Below are 16,787 nucleotides of genomic sequence, written 5' to 3'. Positions count from 1 at the left end.
TAATTCAAAGCCAAGGAAATTGGAAAAGTCAAATATGGTTGAAGTGGGAAGCCTTTGTATACTAAATGAGAATCATCTCCATAGTTTTGTGTTAACATTATAACATCCTTATAAAAGGCATAGCTTTTCGTGGGCATAAATTATGTTGTTTCTTTAGATTCCTTTTTCCCATGTGGCATGTACTCCAATTTAAGAACAATAACTAGTCAAAGATAATAAATATTGAGATACATGGATGATGCTACTCTTAAGAATCCACCAACACCAGCATTGTGTTCAAAGGTAATAAATATTGAGATACGTGGATGATGCTACATTTAAGAATCCACCAACATCGACATTATGTTCATTGGGTGTTTAGAAGTAGCATATCATATAAAGCATTACCATGAGTGTAGTATAAGGAGAGTCAAGAGAGTCCTAATATGTAGAAACAATTTGCTGTGAAGAATGGAATATTGTGATTGTACATGTGAGTATGGGCATTATGAAGTTGTGAATTATACAAGAGTTAGAGATTATTAGTATGCACAAACAATTCATGGCAATGAAATTACAAGAGTAGTCCTCATTGCATATGATGATCGCGTCCCACTCCTGCATGTTCTAATAAGACCCAAAACATTGTTATGAGTTCCCCTCCTTTCGCCATTTGCTCAATGTGTGGGGTGGCATTCTCCGAAGTGGCTATGTATACAAGGATTTCTACCCACGTAGTGGCTAGTTTCTCCCAGTTGCATGAGGTCATCGCACTTGCATTTGTTGGAGTAGAATCATTTGGTTTCAAGATGGTGGACAAGAAGGATTGGACTTTGTGAATTTTATCATGAATTTGGGGATCATTGGGAGGATTGTTGTTTGGTAAAAGGCGCTCTAAGATGATCTTAAGCAAGGCCTTTGCCTTAACTCCATCACTCGTGTGTGAATCTTTGAAAAATGGCTTGTATGGTGATTGTTCTAGAGTTTGACGGATACTATACACGAGGTATTGTTCCCTGAGCCTCGTGTAGAGACTAGCAGCAACTTCAGGGTCCTCAGGCATGAGCTTGGGTCGATCCAAGAGGAGGTGAAGGCAATACCTAGACAGCCAAATGGCAGCCCATGCATCATGTAGCTCGCCATTATGTTTGGACTCAGTGTTGGAGCCACCATTAAGGAACCAAGACATGGAGCGAAGCTCACAGATGCAGGTGGCCACATGGCAGAAGAGCACGGCCTCCTCCAAGCCCTCGGCGTCCCCTATAGGAGCCCATCTGGCAATCCGCGCTTCCCGTTTGCTTCGTCCGGCGGATGCGCGTTTGAGCCAGTCGAAGCTGGTCGATGCCGGGGTGAAGAGCTTCTTGATGATGTAGTCTTGGAGGAGATGGAAGTCGCGGGCCGACCTGCAGCGGAGGCTATTGCAGGAGGTCCGGGCCTGGCGGGTGAGGCGAACGGTGCGGAGGTCGAAGAGGTGGACAAGGTAGTAGAGGGAGGTCGACGAGAGGGCGTCGACGATGAGGGAGCGCTGGCCGATGCGGTAGCGCCAGTGGGTGGATGCAGGAGAGCCCGTGTATCCCAAGAGGGCCAGGCTGGCGCGCATGTTGCAGCCATGGAGTCCCACACGCAGACGCCGAGCCCACAAGGGGACCCCCATCGATTCATCGTCACCTATCAGCTCATCCTTGCTGCCATTATATTGATGCTCATCCTTGCCATTATCGCCATCCCTAGCCCTAACCTGACGCGCATCATCACCATCCTTAACCCTAACCCTAACCTGTCCCATCGCATGCCCCTTCCGCTTGCTCTCCCGCACATACGTCACCGCCAGCCACACCCTCACCCAGTTCGACCGCATCAGCTTATAGACCTGCCAGCCCTCCACCGCCATCGCCACCACCATCAACACATACGTTATCACCTTCACATCCCCATACGCTCCCACTAGATCTAGCCGGCTCCTGCACTCTGCTTCCCCGCGGCTCGATGCATCCACTACTACCAGCTCCAAGAGAGCCACCATTAGCACCACCAGGCTTAGCATCCTGGTCCCGAGGCCTATCCCTTGATACCACCTCCCAGCCGCTGCCTTGCTGAACACTCCATCGAATATGAAGCTCAACTCTAGATCGATTATCCTTAAGGTCCTTTGAGGCCCGTTCTCATGTAACATGATCGGGCTCATTAGATCTCTTACCTTCTTGTGATCCTCATCCTTTTGATGTATAGCCAGATTGCTTAGGCGCCTTCTGTAGATTTTGTAGAGAGCATAAGCCAAGGATATGTCAACTATGCTAGGGAGGACATTGTGTAATTCTTGACACCTTTTGATGTCATGGTAGTATACCATCGAGGTTCGGAGGAATGATTCCTCCAATGATTCATGCTTGTTTTGAATCTTCTTAGCCTTGGTCAAGGTGGTTTGTTGCTTGTGATCATCACTCTTGTGAACAATTTTTGTGTAGTGACGATACCAACCATGTTCCCCTGCTACAAGTAAGGGCCAAGGATCAAATGAAGTATCAATGCTTGATGAACCTGCAATCCAGTAAAGAAATTATGTTTTAGTACTAGTAAGAATGTGATACTAATTATTTGTGCTACCAAGTATCTTATAATACAAGTAACTTCTTACATTTACTTTGTGATTTCAAGCAAGGAGCACTTTTCATAAATTCAAAAGGTCTTGAGTTTAGTGTACACTTGTAAGATCTTGTGTTATAGGGGTAAGGGGTTTTTTGAAAGTAAATGTTGCTGGTAGGAATTCTAGCTTACCATACATTTTCAACCTTCAAATCTTCAAAAGAGAACCAAATGAGGTATGCTAGCAAAATTTGATCGACCTCCCCAATACAAGCTTTTACACCAAAACTTTGAAAAAAGAAAGAGATCATATAATTGATTTTGCTTCAAACATAGCCTCACCCCGTCAACATGAAGACTTAAGACTCCACTGCTTCTCTAGTAGAGTAGTTTTACTATAATATACTCTTGATAGTTAAAGAGTGCATATAAAAGCCATGGGGGACTAGTAGAGTAGTCTAACTATATACTCTTGGTAGATAGAGAGTCCACATAAAAGCCGTGAGGACTACATATCCTTGCTATTGTTGGCCTCTTAAGTTGAGAATTTCTTTTCTTTTTTTCTTATAAAAAGTTCTTGAGGGAGTTTTATGTCCCAATTTAAGTATAGGCACATTGTAGGACTTTTTTCAATATTAGGATCTCCAAATTGAGTAGCATATGATAGGACCCTTTCAATTTTAGGACTTAGATTATTTTTATTATGAACCATCATCAAAATTAACACATTGGAGAAAAGAAAAGCCAACACATGGCAATGTTCCACCTCTTGATCCTCACAGCGTTAAATCTTTTATTACACCAATTGAAGAAAAGGAAAGAAAATAAGAGCTGCATCAAGGAGAGATGGCCAATGGGGTCATGGCGTAGTTGTTTGGGTGTGGGCTGAGTGATAGGGGTGGGTGAGATGCACCATATCCCCAAAGGCATAATAAAATCTCTATTTGCTTCCAAAAGAAGGAGATGATATTAATCTTAGTGTTAATTTTTTGTTGCATTAATTTTCTCAAAAGGAGAGGAAATGAGAGATAAAGTGAATGAGAAATGGACAATGATGATATTTTTACTCTGACTCTCAGAGTTAATTTCTTATTACCTTGATTTCGAAAAAAGAAAGGAAACGAGGGAGAAAATGAAAATGAGGGATGGGCATTGATGATATATTACTGTGAGTGCTCGGGGAGTCAGAGAACCGCCGCGCGTCCTGGCGGACGGGAAGGGGGAGGCGGGAGGGGTGGAGGCCCATGTATTTGTAGATGGGGCGGGCGGAGGCCAGGATGTACGAGGCGCTACCGCAGCGGAGCGCCCACACGTGCTCCGCGCACTTGAAGGCCCCGACGAGGCACAGGAGGACGGCGCTGGGGAGGTAGGCGGGCGGGATGCACGTGGCGGTGGGGGAGGGGGGTGGGAACCGGGCGGACCGGTGGACAACGACGGCGGCGGCGAGGAGCTCCAGGGCAAGCTTGAAGGCGGAGCGGCGCCAGAGCTCGTTGTCGGCGGGGGCGAAGGCATTGACGGCGTCGGGGGTGCCGACGTGGAGGAGCACGAGAGGGGCCCACAGGGAGAGGGCATCGCCGCAGCCGGAGCTGAGCATGAGGCCGAGGGCGTAGGCGGCGGCGGTGTCCAGGGCCAGGTAGGACAGCCACACGCCCAGCTGCAAGCCCCGGTTCAGGGAGCGCTTCCGGGCCGACCCCGCCGCCACCAGGCCCACCTCCAGGCACAAGGTCGCCACCACCAGGATCGTGATCTTCCACTCCGTCCACACCACCAGCAGCTCCCCCAACACCCCTACTCCCCCTCTCCCGCTGCAGTAATATTCTATGTCCGACGTCGACGACGAAGAAGGAGAAGCTGACGCCATAGCTCTCTCTCTCTCTCTCTCTCTGTGCGCAACCCCTCTGTCTGCCACCACTCGACCAGCCCTTACCCGCCATACCCTGCCTGTGCCTCCACGCCATCTCCTCTCGCTTACGCTTCCTTTCCTGCTCACCATTTTACCCCTTCCAGCAAGCTATTCCTTACGCTCTTTTCGCGCTATGCCATGCTTGCATTTGCCGAAATAGGCTGACTCTGATTCCTTATCCATTGTTCACGACACAGCTCTTTATTAACTCTTTCGGGAGCGCTATTTGCCTTCCCTACATCAAGTATTTCATTCACGAAGCAAGAAAGCCATGGAATAGATGTCATAGATCCCATTAAAATGTATAGCCATTAGGCCAAAACAAACACATCACAAGCTAGATCTCATAGCTTGATCACATGGAATCTATCTCATAGCTTGCTCAAGTAGACCTCACCCTTTTTTTTTTGACTAGTTGTGGAATATTCGATGAATCTAAGGTTAACTACACTGAAAGAGAAAACCATAGGAAGGGTGTGCGTTTGCATGGCAGGCCTATGGCCACAATACTAACTTTGTACGCCACACCCATGTGATTTCCTCATGTGCAAAGGGGGCAACATTGGTTTTGCATTTGGATTCCTCACACTCATCTTTAGTTGTCAAAACCACTAACACATCACATTTAGACCAACAAGCATGTGTGCAACAAGAACTTTTTAGTTTGGTGGGACCAACTATGTTGGGTGTGTGTTGGCTCTCAAGGGCCCCCATATGAATTTTGGTGGCTTCCGAAACTACACAAAGTGCTACAAGTGTACTAGTACGATCATTCTCTAAGCAAGAAAGCAATGGGATAAATCTCAAGTGTTTCCCTATATAAAGTGTTACATTACATAAGTAATTGTACTACAAGGATCATTCAAGAAGCAAGAAAGAAAATTTCTAAAATGCTATAAATAATGGAGATTTTGTGCATCAAATAAGACTTTAAAATTTACAATAGATTTTAAAAATGATATTTAATTCTTATTAAAAGCATTAAGATTTCTTATCGATATGAATTTTCTTATTTTTGAAGTTAAATGGTGTATATAATCTAGTCATTTTCTCTCTCTACATATCCCCTCTCTTATTTTCTTCTTCTTCTTTCACTTTCTTTCCCCTCTCCCCAGTCTCTCTTAAAGTATGTAAATTTTATATTTTCCCTATATATAATTCTCTCTTTATGTTTATATTCTCTCTCTTTCTCTCTCTCTCTCTCTCTCTCTCTCTATCTTCCTCTCTCTCCGCCTCCTTTTTTTCTTCTCCCATTTTTCCTAATTTTCCTTTTTTTCTTCTCTCCCTCTCTCCCTTTTAAATTTTATATTTTTCTTCTCTCATTCTCTCTCTCTTTTAAACTTGATCTTCTCTCTCTCTCTTTCCCCCCCTCTCCTCTTTCCCTTCCTCTTTCTCTCAAAAAATATTTAAATTTTAAAAAGAATTTTCTTTTTTTTCATCTCTCTTCCTCTTTTCCTCTTTCTTCTTCTTATTCTCTCTCTCTCCCCTCTCCTCTCATTTCCTTCTCTCTCCTATTTTTTCATTTTTTTAAATATCTTTCAATTTTTTTCTTTTCTCTTTCTTTTAAATTTTATCTTTCCTCTCTCTATAATTCTCGCTATGTTCAAATTCTCTTTCTTCTTCTTCTTATTTTCTCTCTCTCATTTTCTTCTCTCTGTCTCTGTCCCCCTCTCTTATCTCTTTTCATTTTTTCTTTTTCCCTCTCTCTCTCTCTCTCTCTCTTAAATTTTATATTTTCTCTCTTTATAATTCTCTTTCTCTCTGTTCCCCCCTCTCTCTCCCCTCTCCTTTTTTTTGCTCTTTGTATATTTCTCTCTCTCTCTCTCTCTCTCTCTCTCTCCTTGTTTTAATTAAAAAAAAGTTTCTCTTTTTTAATTTTATTTTTCTTTTCTGTTTCTTTTAAATTTTATCTTTCCTTTCTCTATAATTTTCTCTCTATGTTCAAATTCTCTCTCTATAATTTTTGTTTTTATTTTCTCTCTCATTTTCTTTTCTTTGCCTCTCTCCCCCCTCCCCCTCCCCCTCCCCCCCTCTCTTCTCTTTTCCTTTTTTCTTTTCTTCACTCACTCTCTCTCTTAAATTTTATATTTCCTCTCTCTATAATTCTCTCATTGTGTTTAAATTCTTTCTCTTCTTCTTCTTCTTCTTCTTCTTCTTCTTCTTTTTTCTTTCTGATTTTCTTCTCTGTGTCTCTCTCCCCCTCTCTCCTCTCTTTTCCTTTTTTTTTCCTCTCTCTCTCTCTCTCTCTCTCTCTTAAATTTTATATTTCATCTCTCTATAATTCTCTTTCTCTCTGTTCCCTATCTCTCTCCCTCCCTCCCTTTCCTCTTCTTTTTTTTACTCTTTCTCTCTCTCTCTCTCTCTTCTTATTTTAATTAAACAAAACGTTTACATTAAAAGTTTAATCTAAGAGAGAGAGAGAGAGAGAGAGAGAGAGAGAGAGAGAGAGAGAGAGAGAGAGAGAGAGAGAGAACCTGAGCCCTACACATGAGAGAGAGGGGGGAGAGGTAGAAGAAAAATGTTTAATTAAAAAAGACTATTCTCTTTCCTCTTTCTCCCCCTTCTTTTTATCCTTCTTCTTCTTATTCTTCTCTTCTCTCTCTCTTTCTCTTTTATTCTATCTCCTTCTCAAAATGTATGAAAAACTATATTAAAAAAACTTTAAATAAAAAAAAGCTTTTAAAATATTTATTTAAAGAAAAGTTTAATCTAATTGAGAGAGAGAGAGAGAGAGAGAGAGAACCTAACCCTACACATGAGAGAGAAAGGGGGGAGAGGGGAAGAATTTAATAAAAAAAGGACGGGGAAAAGAAAGAGAGAGATTATAAGTGAGAGAGAGAGGAAAGGGTTTTAATTTTAAAAAGGGAGGTGAGGGGAGAGAGAAGGCTTCAATGAAAAAAGGGAAGGGGAAGAGAAAATGAGATATTGCAGGTGAGATAAAGAGGAGGGGAAGGGGTTTTGATTAAAAAAGGGAGGTTTGGAAAAGGAGGTAGGTCCGGGAAGCCTCTGGAGGTTCGGGGCTTTCCGAACCTATAGCTAAAATAATATAGTAGTAATTCTCTTTCTCTCTGTTCCCTATCTCTCTCCCTCCCTCCCTTTCCTCTTTTTTTTTGCTCTTTCTCTCTCTCTCAGAGAGAGAGAGAGAGAGAGAGAGAGAGAGAGAGAGAGAGAGAGAGAGAAAACCTAGGCCCTATGCATGAGAGAGAGGGGGGAGAGGTAGAAGAAAAATATTTAATAAAAAAAGACTATTCTCTTTCCTCTTTCTCCCCCTTCTTTTTATCCTTCTTCTTCTTCTTCTTCTTCTTCTTCTTCTTCTTCTCTCTCTCTCTCTCTCTCTCTCTTATTCTATCTCTTTTATTTTAGCTATAGGTTCGGGAAGCCCTCTGGAGGTTCGGGGCTTTTCGAACCTATAGCTAAAATAATATAGTAATAAGATAGTTATCAATTTGACAATTTACAAATTCAGTGAGTTTCAATAGTCAAACCTTCTGCTTGTCTTTGGTAAAGAGCTTTGATCTATAGACTGTCACTAGGTTTAGTAGCAGCATAAACATCAGCAACTCGGGTATCAATAAAACGGGGATGCTTTGAAGTTTTGAGCATTTGACAAGTTCTAAGCCCTAAATGCACGCCCAACAAGAATAAGCATTAAGAAGCTTTAGAGATAAAAGTAGAAGAGCAGTTAAAATGTTAAAAGGAGGGAATGTGTACTTCTCAACCAGGTCTATAGCTTGGTTCGGACTTGTGTGAAGGCATTTCAATTACTCCACCTGCCAAGTCCCAAGTGAAAAGAAATCATTTCATGTCTAAATACTATTCAAAACCCATGGAATTGCCATGCTAGTGGTGGACAGAAGCCCACCCAAAGTTCAGAAGGTGTTTTACGTTTTCCTACCATGCCAATAAGAACCATATTGTTCCCATGCAGAGGTTGTCAGGTTGTACGGACAGCAGCTTCAGCCAGAGCATTTGACAACCAGCAAATCAGAATTCTGTCAGAATCCAACACTAGTGAGGATACTTGGCCAATACAATGTTCGAATTGGAGTGGTGAATATCCCTTTTGGCCGATGACAATGCAACATGGTGAGAACAATTCCTAAAGATTATATTCGTAAATCCATCTTCCTTTCTGTACATCACTGTATCAAACACCTTTACAACTTTTGTCCTCCACCAGTATGCACAAGCCTGAATAACCAAGAAATCAAAGCAGATCTCTCGTGACCGAAACATTTGGCAGAGGGAGCATATTTTTATTCAATTCCTACATAAAATCTTTTTTAAAGAATTCTTAACCGCAAATTCCAAGGGGTAACTTGCGTCTATATAAGATGAACTTAAGCGAGTACAAGGAAGGTACTGTGTCCCTAAAAGATTTAATATATTTTATTTATGTTGAACAAACAAAACCTTTGATTGGGTAATCATGGCTGCTAGTCCTCGGTATATAAGAGACCTTGAGATAAATTTGCCAAAGAATACTGTCCGCCATAATCAAAATAACCAAGATTTTCTTTTATTGCGATCAAGGACCCACAAAACTCCAAAGGGGTTATTCTCAAGAATAAAATTATTGTTTAGATTCAGTCCAGCTAGATCCCAAGGAAGGGAAAATCAGGGAAGACTATTGAAAGGTATTGCTACTTACGCTAATTTTGTCTTAATGTTATTATTTTTGGAAAGAAAATATTTATCTTGGGAAAAAAAATAGTTCAAAGTAATGCATTCAAAATAGGATATTTTGTGATTGTAATTTAGGTACTGATCTTTCCTAAAATCACCAGGCTAAAAGATGGGTGACTGAGTACAGATTGCCAACTGAGACTTCTCTTTACCAAGTGATTTGGTAAAGATATCTGCTACTTGGTCTTCTACCTTCACATGGAGTAAATCAATCTTTCGAGCAAGTACCATCTTCCTGATGAAATGGTAATGAACTTCTATGTGTTTCAATCTAGCATGATAGATGGGGTTGCTAGCCAGCATCACACTACTGAGATTATCACAATGCAATTTGACTTTGGTGTCCAACTGTATACCCAAGTCATGTAGAAGTTTCACTAGCCAAACTGCTTCACATGCTGCTAAGGCTGCACCCCTGTATTCTACCTTTGTACTAGATAAAGCAACGGTGGGCTGCTTCTTACTACTCCAGTTGATCATGCTATTGCCCAAATGGAAAGCATAACCATTGGTTAACCTCTTGTCATAGACACAACTAGCTCAATCAACATCCGTATAACCTATCAAAGTTGAATGATTTTCCATGCTCATAAAACAGCCTATAATCAGCAATACCCTTCACGTACCACATAATCCTCCTAACTGCATCTAAGTGTGGCTTATGAGGTTCTGCATAAACTAGCCAATCAATCCCATTGCATAACTCAAGTCAGGATGGGTAATAGTAAGGCAAATCAGGCTACCTACCATCTGTCTGTACATAGTGCCATTCTCGATCTCAGTCCCAACATTAACTGCAAGTTTGACATTCTGATCCAATGGTGTTTCCATGGCTTTACACCCCATCATGCCATATTTCAACAACATATCATGAGCATACTATTTTTGCAATAGCCATATACCTTGAGGTGTAGACACAACCTCAATCATGAGAAAGTACTTTAGCTCGCCAAGATCCTTGACTTTGAGAATTTAGCTTGTAACATTGCTTTAATTTCAACAATCCCATGATCATCATCTCAAGTGATGATCAAATCATCGACATACACCACCAAAAAAACACAACCATGATGTGTCTTCTTTGTAAATAGGTTGTGATTTGCATGACCTATTTGAAAATCAAGTTGCTGTAAATAAGTGCTTATGTGAGCATTCCATGCTCTTGGTGCCTATTTTAGCCCATACAAGGCCTTTTTTAGCTTACACACATATGTCGAATAGTTAGAGTGTACATAACCCTCACACTACTCCATATACACCTCTTCAAGCAAGTCACCATTGAAGAATGCATTTTTTACTTCCATCTGCCATAATTTCCAGCCCTTAGAAGCTGCTAATGCAATGACTGTTCTCACCATTACTATCTTGGCAATCGAACTGAAAGTCTCCTCATAATCTAGGCCATACTGCTATGCATATCTCTTTGCAAGTAGTTGGGCTTTATACCTTTCCAATGAACCATTTGACTTGCATTTCACTTTATAAACCCATATGCCGCCACCAATGGGTACTTTGCCTTCAAGTAAACTGACCAATTCCCATGTCTCATTTTTAGCCAATATTGCGTATTCCTCATCCATGGCAACACACCAATTAGCCTATCAACTAGTTTTCTGACCCTTTCAGACCTCCTCAACTGCGGTGCACTCTGGGCTTGCCTCTCATGAGGCGGCACATACCTGCTTTGCCTTGCACCAGGCATCATAACTGATGGTATGCCCAATTCATTGTCAAGACTGTCACTGCCAGGTGACTCATATCCAGATGTAAGTGGGCCTCACATCTTCAAATATCTTTTCTTTTCCTTTACCCAATTCCCCCCTACACTGACATATCTGTGTTAGTGGATGCAGTAGCATGACTGTGAAGTCGTCCTATCTAAGGACTAATAGTAGATGAACCGTCATAGTCCACTCAGAGACGTACTAGTTGAAGGATAATTTTAGCATAAGTAGGGCTGGCTGGTCCATCAGAGACCATTGCATTCGGATTACCATACCATGAGGCCAGCTCATCAAAAACTACATCCTTGTTGATCAGTGTTTCTCGAGTGAAGGGATTATAGCATTTGTAAGCCTTTCTCTCCTGTGCATAGCCAATAAAAATACTTTTGACAGCTTTTGGGTCTAGCTTCGTCCTCTTTTCATTAGGCACATGTATGTAGGCAATGCAGCCAAATACTGTTAGGTGACTAATGTTGGGCTTGTGCCCATACAGTTTCTCATACGGAGTCAAATCATGAACCCCAACTGTATGTGTTCAGTTCAGCACATAAACTACAGTAACCATTGCTTTAGTCCATAAGCATTTGGCGAATTCTTTTCATTAAGCGTTGCCCTAGTAGCTTCCATAAGCACCGGATTTTTTCTCTCTGCCGCCACACCGTTTTGCTGAGGTGTGTAACTACATGTGAGCTGCCTTTTTATGCCATATTTAGCAAGATACTTGTCAAAAACTCTGGATACATATTCTCCATCTCCGTCAAATCTCAGACATGGGATATAACCACCAAGTTAATTTTCAGCATGCTTCTTAAAGTCCTTAAAAGACATTGAGCACCTCATCCTTGTGCTTCAGAACATATAGCCATGTATATCACGGTTTGAATCATCAATGAAGGATACATAATACATGGCACCACCAAAAGACGCATTACGGGTAGGATCCCATACATCCGAATGTATCAACTGCAAAGGTGGAGAACTATTTTTTACATATCTCATAAACAACAATCTCGATTGTTTCCCAAACTGACAAGCATAGCATACATGTCCAAGATCAGTATACTTGAACTTTGGCAAGCCAAGCACAACCTCTTTCTACTACTACATATTTTTCAGTTTCTATACATTAACATCACCAATGTGTTTGTGCCATATTTCTACATCCTGAACTACTCCATTATCATGGGCAAACATGGTTACCTTCAATTCTAGGATAGATGCATCCAATGTAAACATTCTGCCATCTCTCTTCTTTTGGCAATCAATTTACACCCATTACCATATTCTTCAATAAAACAATTATCCCTGTTGAATCTGACTTGTAGATTCTATTCTGCTTGTGTCCAACCAACAGTAAATTCTTGGTAATAGAAGGTACATGTAGTACATCATGTAGGCTCTTCTTTTTGCCATCAGGTGCATGAGTAATGGAACCACACCTATATGCTAAATATCATGTTGTGTATCATCACCAATACATACAAATCCATGAGACCTTGCTACTAACTCATCAAACCATTCTCCATGAGGAGTCATATGATTGGATGCTCCTGAGTCTATGTACCATTTCTCATCTTTGCCTTGCTTAGGCATATTCTTTGATACATGGTGCATAGCAAACAGTCTATCTCCCTGGTCATCTTGAGTACCACTGGAAGATGCATAATGTCCATGTTGCCTACCTTTTTCCTTCATATAAGCTTATTTTTTATGGAAATCCTTCACAATGTGCCCATATCTTCTACAATAATGGCAATCATTATCCCTGTTAGACTGCAAATGTGACTGCCAGGAGCCACCTCTTCCTCTAGGTGATCTCCCCCTACCTCTAAAGGCTCCAGATCCTCACTATCGTTGCATATTTGAGGCATGCCAAGTTTTTTGTTGCCGCTATCCATGTGTGTTTCAAGTGTCTCATCGACCTTGAAAAGCTCCAGGAGCTCTAGTACCTCTAGCTCGCAAACTAGAGTAAAAGACAGTGTCTCTACCCTAAGAGGTGCTTGAACCTGTATTTAAGCCAAGATTTACTTCTTCATGTAGCAGTAGCACAAGTAACTCATCCCAATCAGGGGTTTGTGCTCTCATAGAAATGGACGTATCAAATGCCTTATACTCTTTGCCTAACCCATTCAATGTCACTGCAATCATATCATCCTCTGAAACACGAGATCCAATAGTGGCCAGCTAGTCAGCTATGGTCTTTATTTGCATCATGTATGCTTGAATGCTCTTGCCATTCCTAGACATGTTGTTGAACTACTGCTTCAACTGTATCTTCCTTGCATGTGTGACATTACCATAATTCTTCATGAGTGTATCCCAAGTATCCTTTAGGGAATGGCAACTGGTAATCTGCATAGCCATCACATAAAAAATGCACAAAGAAAACCAATGCAATACTTTACTAGCTGTTTCCAACCACTGTCGGTGAGCTCTCCAATGTTTCTATGTCGGATTCCTGTTCAGGCAATTCAGATTTAGCTTCAGCTCCCGTACACAAATCCTGCTAGCCTTTGCCAATAGAGAAGTTCTGCATTCTAAACTTTCATAGAGCAAAGTTTTTGTTGTTGAGATTCTCACCAACAATTTGAGTGATGTTATTAGTGCCTTGAGCATTTGCCATATTTGCAACTAAGGTATTCAATGCTATATGCAATTTTTAAGTGCTTGACTCCATGTAGTTCAAGAATAGACTTTTTGTAGTTCAACAGTATTCTTGCAGTTCAGGAACAGACTCTCTATAGTTCAGAAATAGTCTTCATGTAGTTCAAGAACATACTCTCTATAGTTTAGAAATAGTCTTCCTACAGTTCAGGAACAGTCTTCTTGCAGTTCCAGGAATAATTTCCTACAGTTTAGGACCAGTTTCATGTAGTTCTTCAGGTACAGTTTCCTAACAACCTGCTTGCTGTAAACTGTATTCCAGCAATGAAAAAACATAGTCAATTGATGAGCATAAACCAAGCTCAAATTAGTTCAAAACATTCTATGGTAGTGGCAAAATATCCTAGCAATAAACTATGTCATTATAAGCATCAATAGATGCATAAAACTGATGTTGACATTCACTAGACTTCCCCACAATTTATGACAAACAAGCAGCTTGTTATGACCAGCAGCATAAACTCAGTAATAATCAAGGTATTCTCAACTCAAAAATATCCCTAAACCACCATAGACATGTCCTAGTACATTGGGCATTCAATATGTGACGACCAAACAAGCATCAATGTTTGTACTGTATGCAAGTAGCAGCCAAATACTCTTGCCATAGGTTGTTTATAGCCAATCCACTACTATAACCAATAGCAAATTTACATCCACAAAAAATCTTATATTCATGGACCAACATGGAAGCATTTGTCAGTAGCAAATAAGCATCACAAATACTTCAACCTTGTATGTATATTGTTTCCAAATTCAAGACAGCAAGTAGTTCACTATTTCCAACCTGTAAATAAGCTCCAAAATTGAGCATTTAACACTCAAATATCATGCCCATATATACATAAGTGTTACTATAACACTTGCTAAGTATCCAAGATGATTATCTCCATCATTCTTAAGCCTTTCTTAATCAAACAATGCCCTATTTTAGTGCTAGAAGTTCTAGGACAAATTTTAGCCTACTATTACCATTTAAATATGAGTGTTGAGCTCTTCAAAGCCATGCCAGAATGCATGAGAGTAAAGACATATACATTACCAAGCATCAATAGTAGACATCAGTAGAGGTCAATATAGCTCCCAATGAGCTACAACCAAGTAGATGTATGCTATCCCTGTATGATTAATAACAAACCTACTGTGTTTTCTAGCTAGTGTTTGATTCTAACATCCCACAACCAAGTTGAGAACAAAGATACCAATGCTATGAAGCTTTCTTCAATCCTTGACAAGTTGTTTATGGCTGCCAATGCTTGAATTAGAGCAAGAGAAGATGACTAGCGAATTGGTGCAATCTGTACAGGTCACGGTTTTTACCTTACTGTTGTTTTTTCCCTCAATGCTTATGCAACAGAGCTCATTCAAGTGGCAAAGACCCCTCTAGGAAGCCTCAATAGGTTGTGAACTTATAAAACACAAGAAACATACCTTCCAACTGATCTAATGGCTGCCAACACATGAACTTTTGTAGGTCACAGTGCAGCTCCTAACTTCAGGCTCCAACTCTTGCAATGCTAATGCCAATGCCACCGCCAAGCCTTTAGGCTTCAGGCTTTGATACCATGTTCAAGATTTAGAGGGAGAGAGAGACAAAGACATGGAGCTATAATAGAGAGTTGTGAACTCATTGTTCTCTTCTTCTCATTATTTGAAAATGCTTACTTAAGTCTAGTCATACATAACTGAAAAGCACACTAGGTCACTAACATACCATACCACTAATTGTGGTTGAGTCTAATCAACTTAGTTATTACAATACACATGGAGAGTGATAGCTAAGACGATAGCTGTCTAGATAAGGTCTACGGTCATGTCGGTGATACTGATCATGAGCTTGGTTCTCAACATTAAGTACGGCTAAGTTGTTGAATACTCATGTATATTACTTTATGCACTTAAGAGTGTCTCCATCACTCCAAGATGCTTTTGTACTTTGAAGTACACAAACCACCACCGACATAATATTCCCATTTCTCATGCCCATTTCACAATGTGTGCTTCAAGTGTGAGCACATGGTTTAGGGTGGCATTCATTCTCCTGCATATGAATCCTTTGCAACTTCCTTTAATCATAACTTACCCATTGTGGAGAGCGCTCACACTCAATTGCCAAGATCCACTGACCGCTTATTGTTTCAAGTGTTTCAAGCAAGCTCTAATGGCTATCTCTTAGCTAGCTGATGCGCCTTCAAACCTACGAGTGTGTGAGCTTACCTTGATGCCGAAATGAGTTGCCTCCTCCCTTGCACACACTGGTAGCTCCATGATCCTAGATGCTAGCTCAAGCATCCTCAAGCCTCCTCCATCGAGCTCCATCCACCATAGCTGTGCACGCGTGAGAGAAGAGAAGAGAAGACAAGACAAGACAAGAGAAGATGGTGAAGAGCTTCACCCTCTTGATCCCTCACTCCCACACACTCCCTCTCTCAAGAGCACACACACAAGCAAGGTGAAGAGAAAAAGAGAAGAAGAGAGGACTCTTGTTAGCCACACACCAAAGAATGAGCTTCCATTCACTTTTTGAACTTTATATACAAGCCCTAAAATCCCATGGGCACCCACCCATTTTTACATGACTGGCCATTGTGGCAAGTTCCTTTTTCCTATTTCCCTCTTCTTGCCTTATGCCTTAAGCCTACACCCGTCTATTCTTTTACAAATGGCACAAGAGGGAGCCTGGCACTCTTTTACAAGAGTTTTTAGACTTCTTAGAGGTGCCTTCCATTTAAAATTACACTTTTTGCCTCAGGTTAGCTTTAGGGGTCGCCTCTATGCCTTTGCTCCTTTTTTGTCCTTTTTTCACTCTTTGCTTCATATTTTTGCCATCTCGAATTGAGGTTAACATTACCCCCCTTCGAGACGGGTGCCAGTCCCATGGCACTTCGAGCTCTTTATTGTGGAAGGGTGGGCTTTGGGCAAGTGGCTAGTGGGGTGATGATAGGGCCACATGTGGACTCTATTGATTGCGAAGCTTTGGTAATTATTTGGATGGAGAACCCAAGGTATGTCAAGTGGATGATGGGGGCCTCCAAAGTTGGTGGTTTGCAGCATCTTGTTGTACTTGAAAGGAGAAAGTGTTCTACCTAAGGGGAGTGTCTACCTCACCGTGTAGTGCTCTGTGCTCTTGCTGGTGGAACGGGGAGTTGGGTCTAACAAGCCTGGGTGATGTCCCACACTTGAGGACCCCATTCATGCGAATGAAGGTGTGGTGTGTGTAGCTTAGGGTGACAGGTCTAGGCGAGTGC

General features: G+C 41.3%; 1 protein-coding gene across 1 annotated transcript; it reads right to left on the bottom strand.

Moving 5' to 3' along the window:
• Positions 1-263: 263 nt before the first annotated feature.
• Positions 264-4,423, bottom strand: LOC148015396 (uncharacterized). The gene is made up of 2 exons (XM_087665197.1): positions 3,730-4,423; positions 264-2,517 (listed from the first exon to the last, which is right to left on the bottom strand). Exons 1-2 carry the CDS (start codon positions 4,421-4,423, stop codon positions 569-571), a joined length of 2,643 nt encoding a protein of 880 aa, XP_087521323.1. The 3' UTR covers positions 264-568.
• Positions 4,424-16,787: the final 12,364 nt, after the last annotated feature.

The sequence above is a fragment of the Lygodium microphyllum genome, chromosome 24 (genome assembly GCF_053477565.2).
Source record: "Lygodium microphyllum isolate KBCC chromosome 24, Lygodium_microphyllum_v1.1.10, whole genome shotgun sequence".
Lineage (NCBI taxonomy): Eukaryota > Viridiplantae > Streptophyta > Polypodiopsida > Schizaeales > Lygodiaceae > Lygodium > Lygodium microphyllum.
Note: the sequence above shows the minus strand (reverse complement) of the source record. Positions and strands in the feature narration are given on the sequence as shown.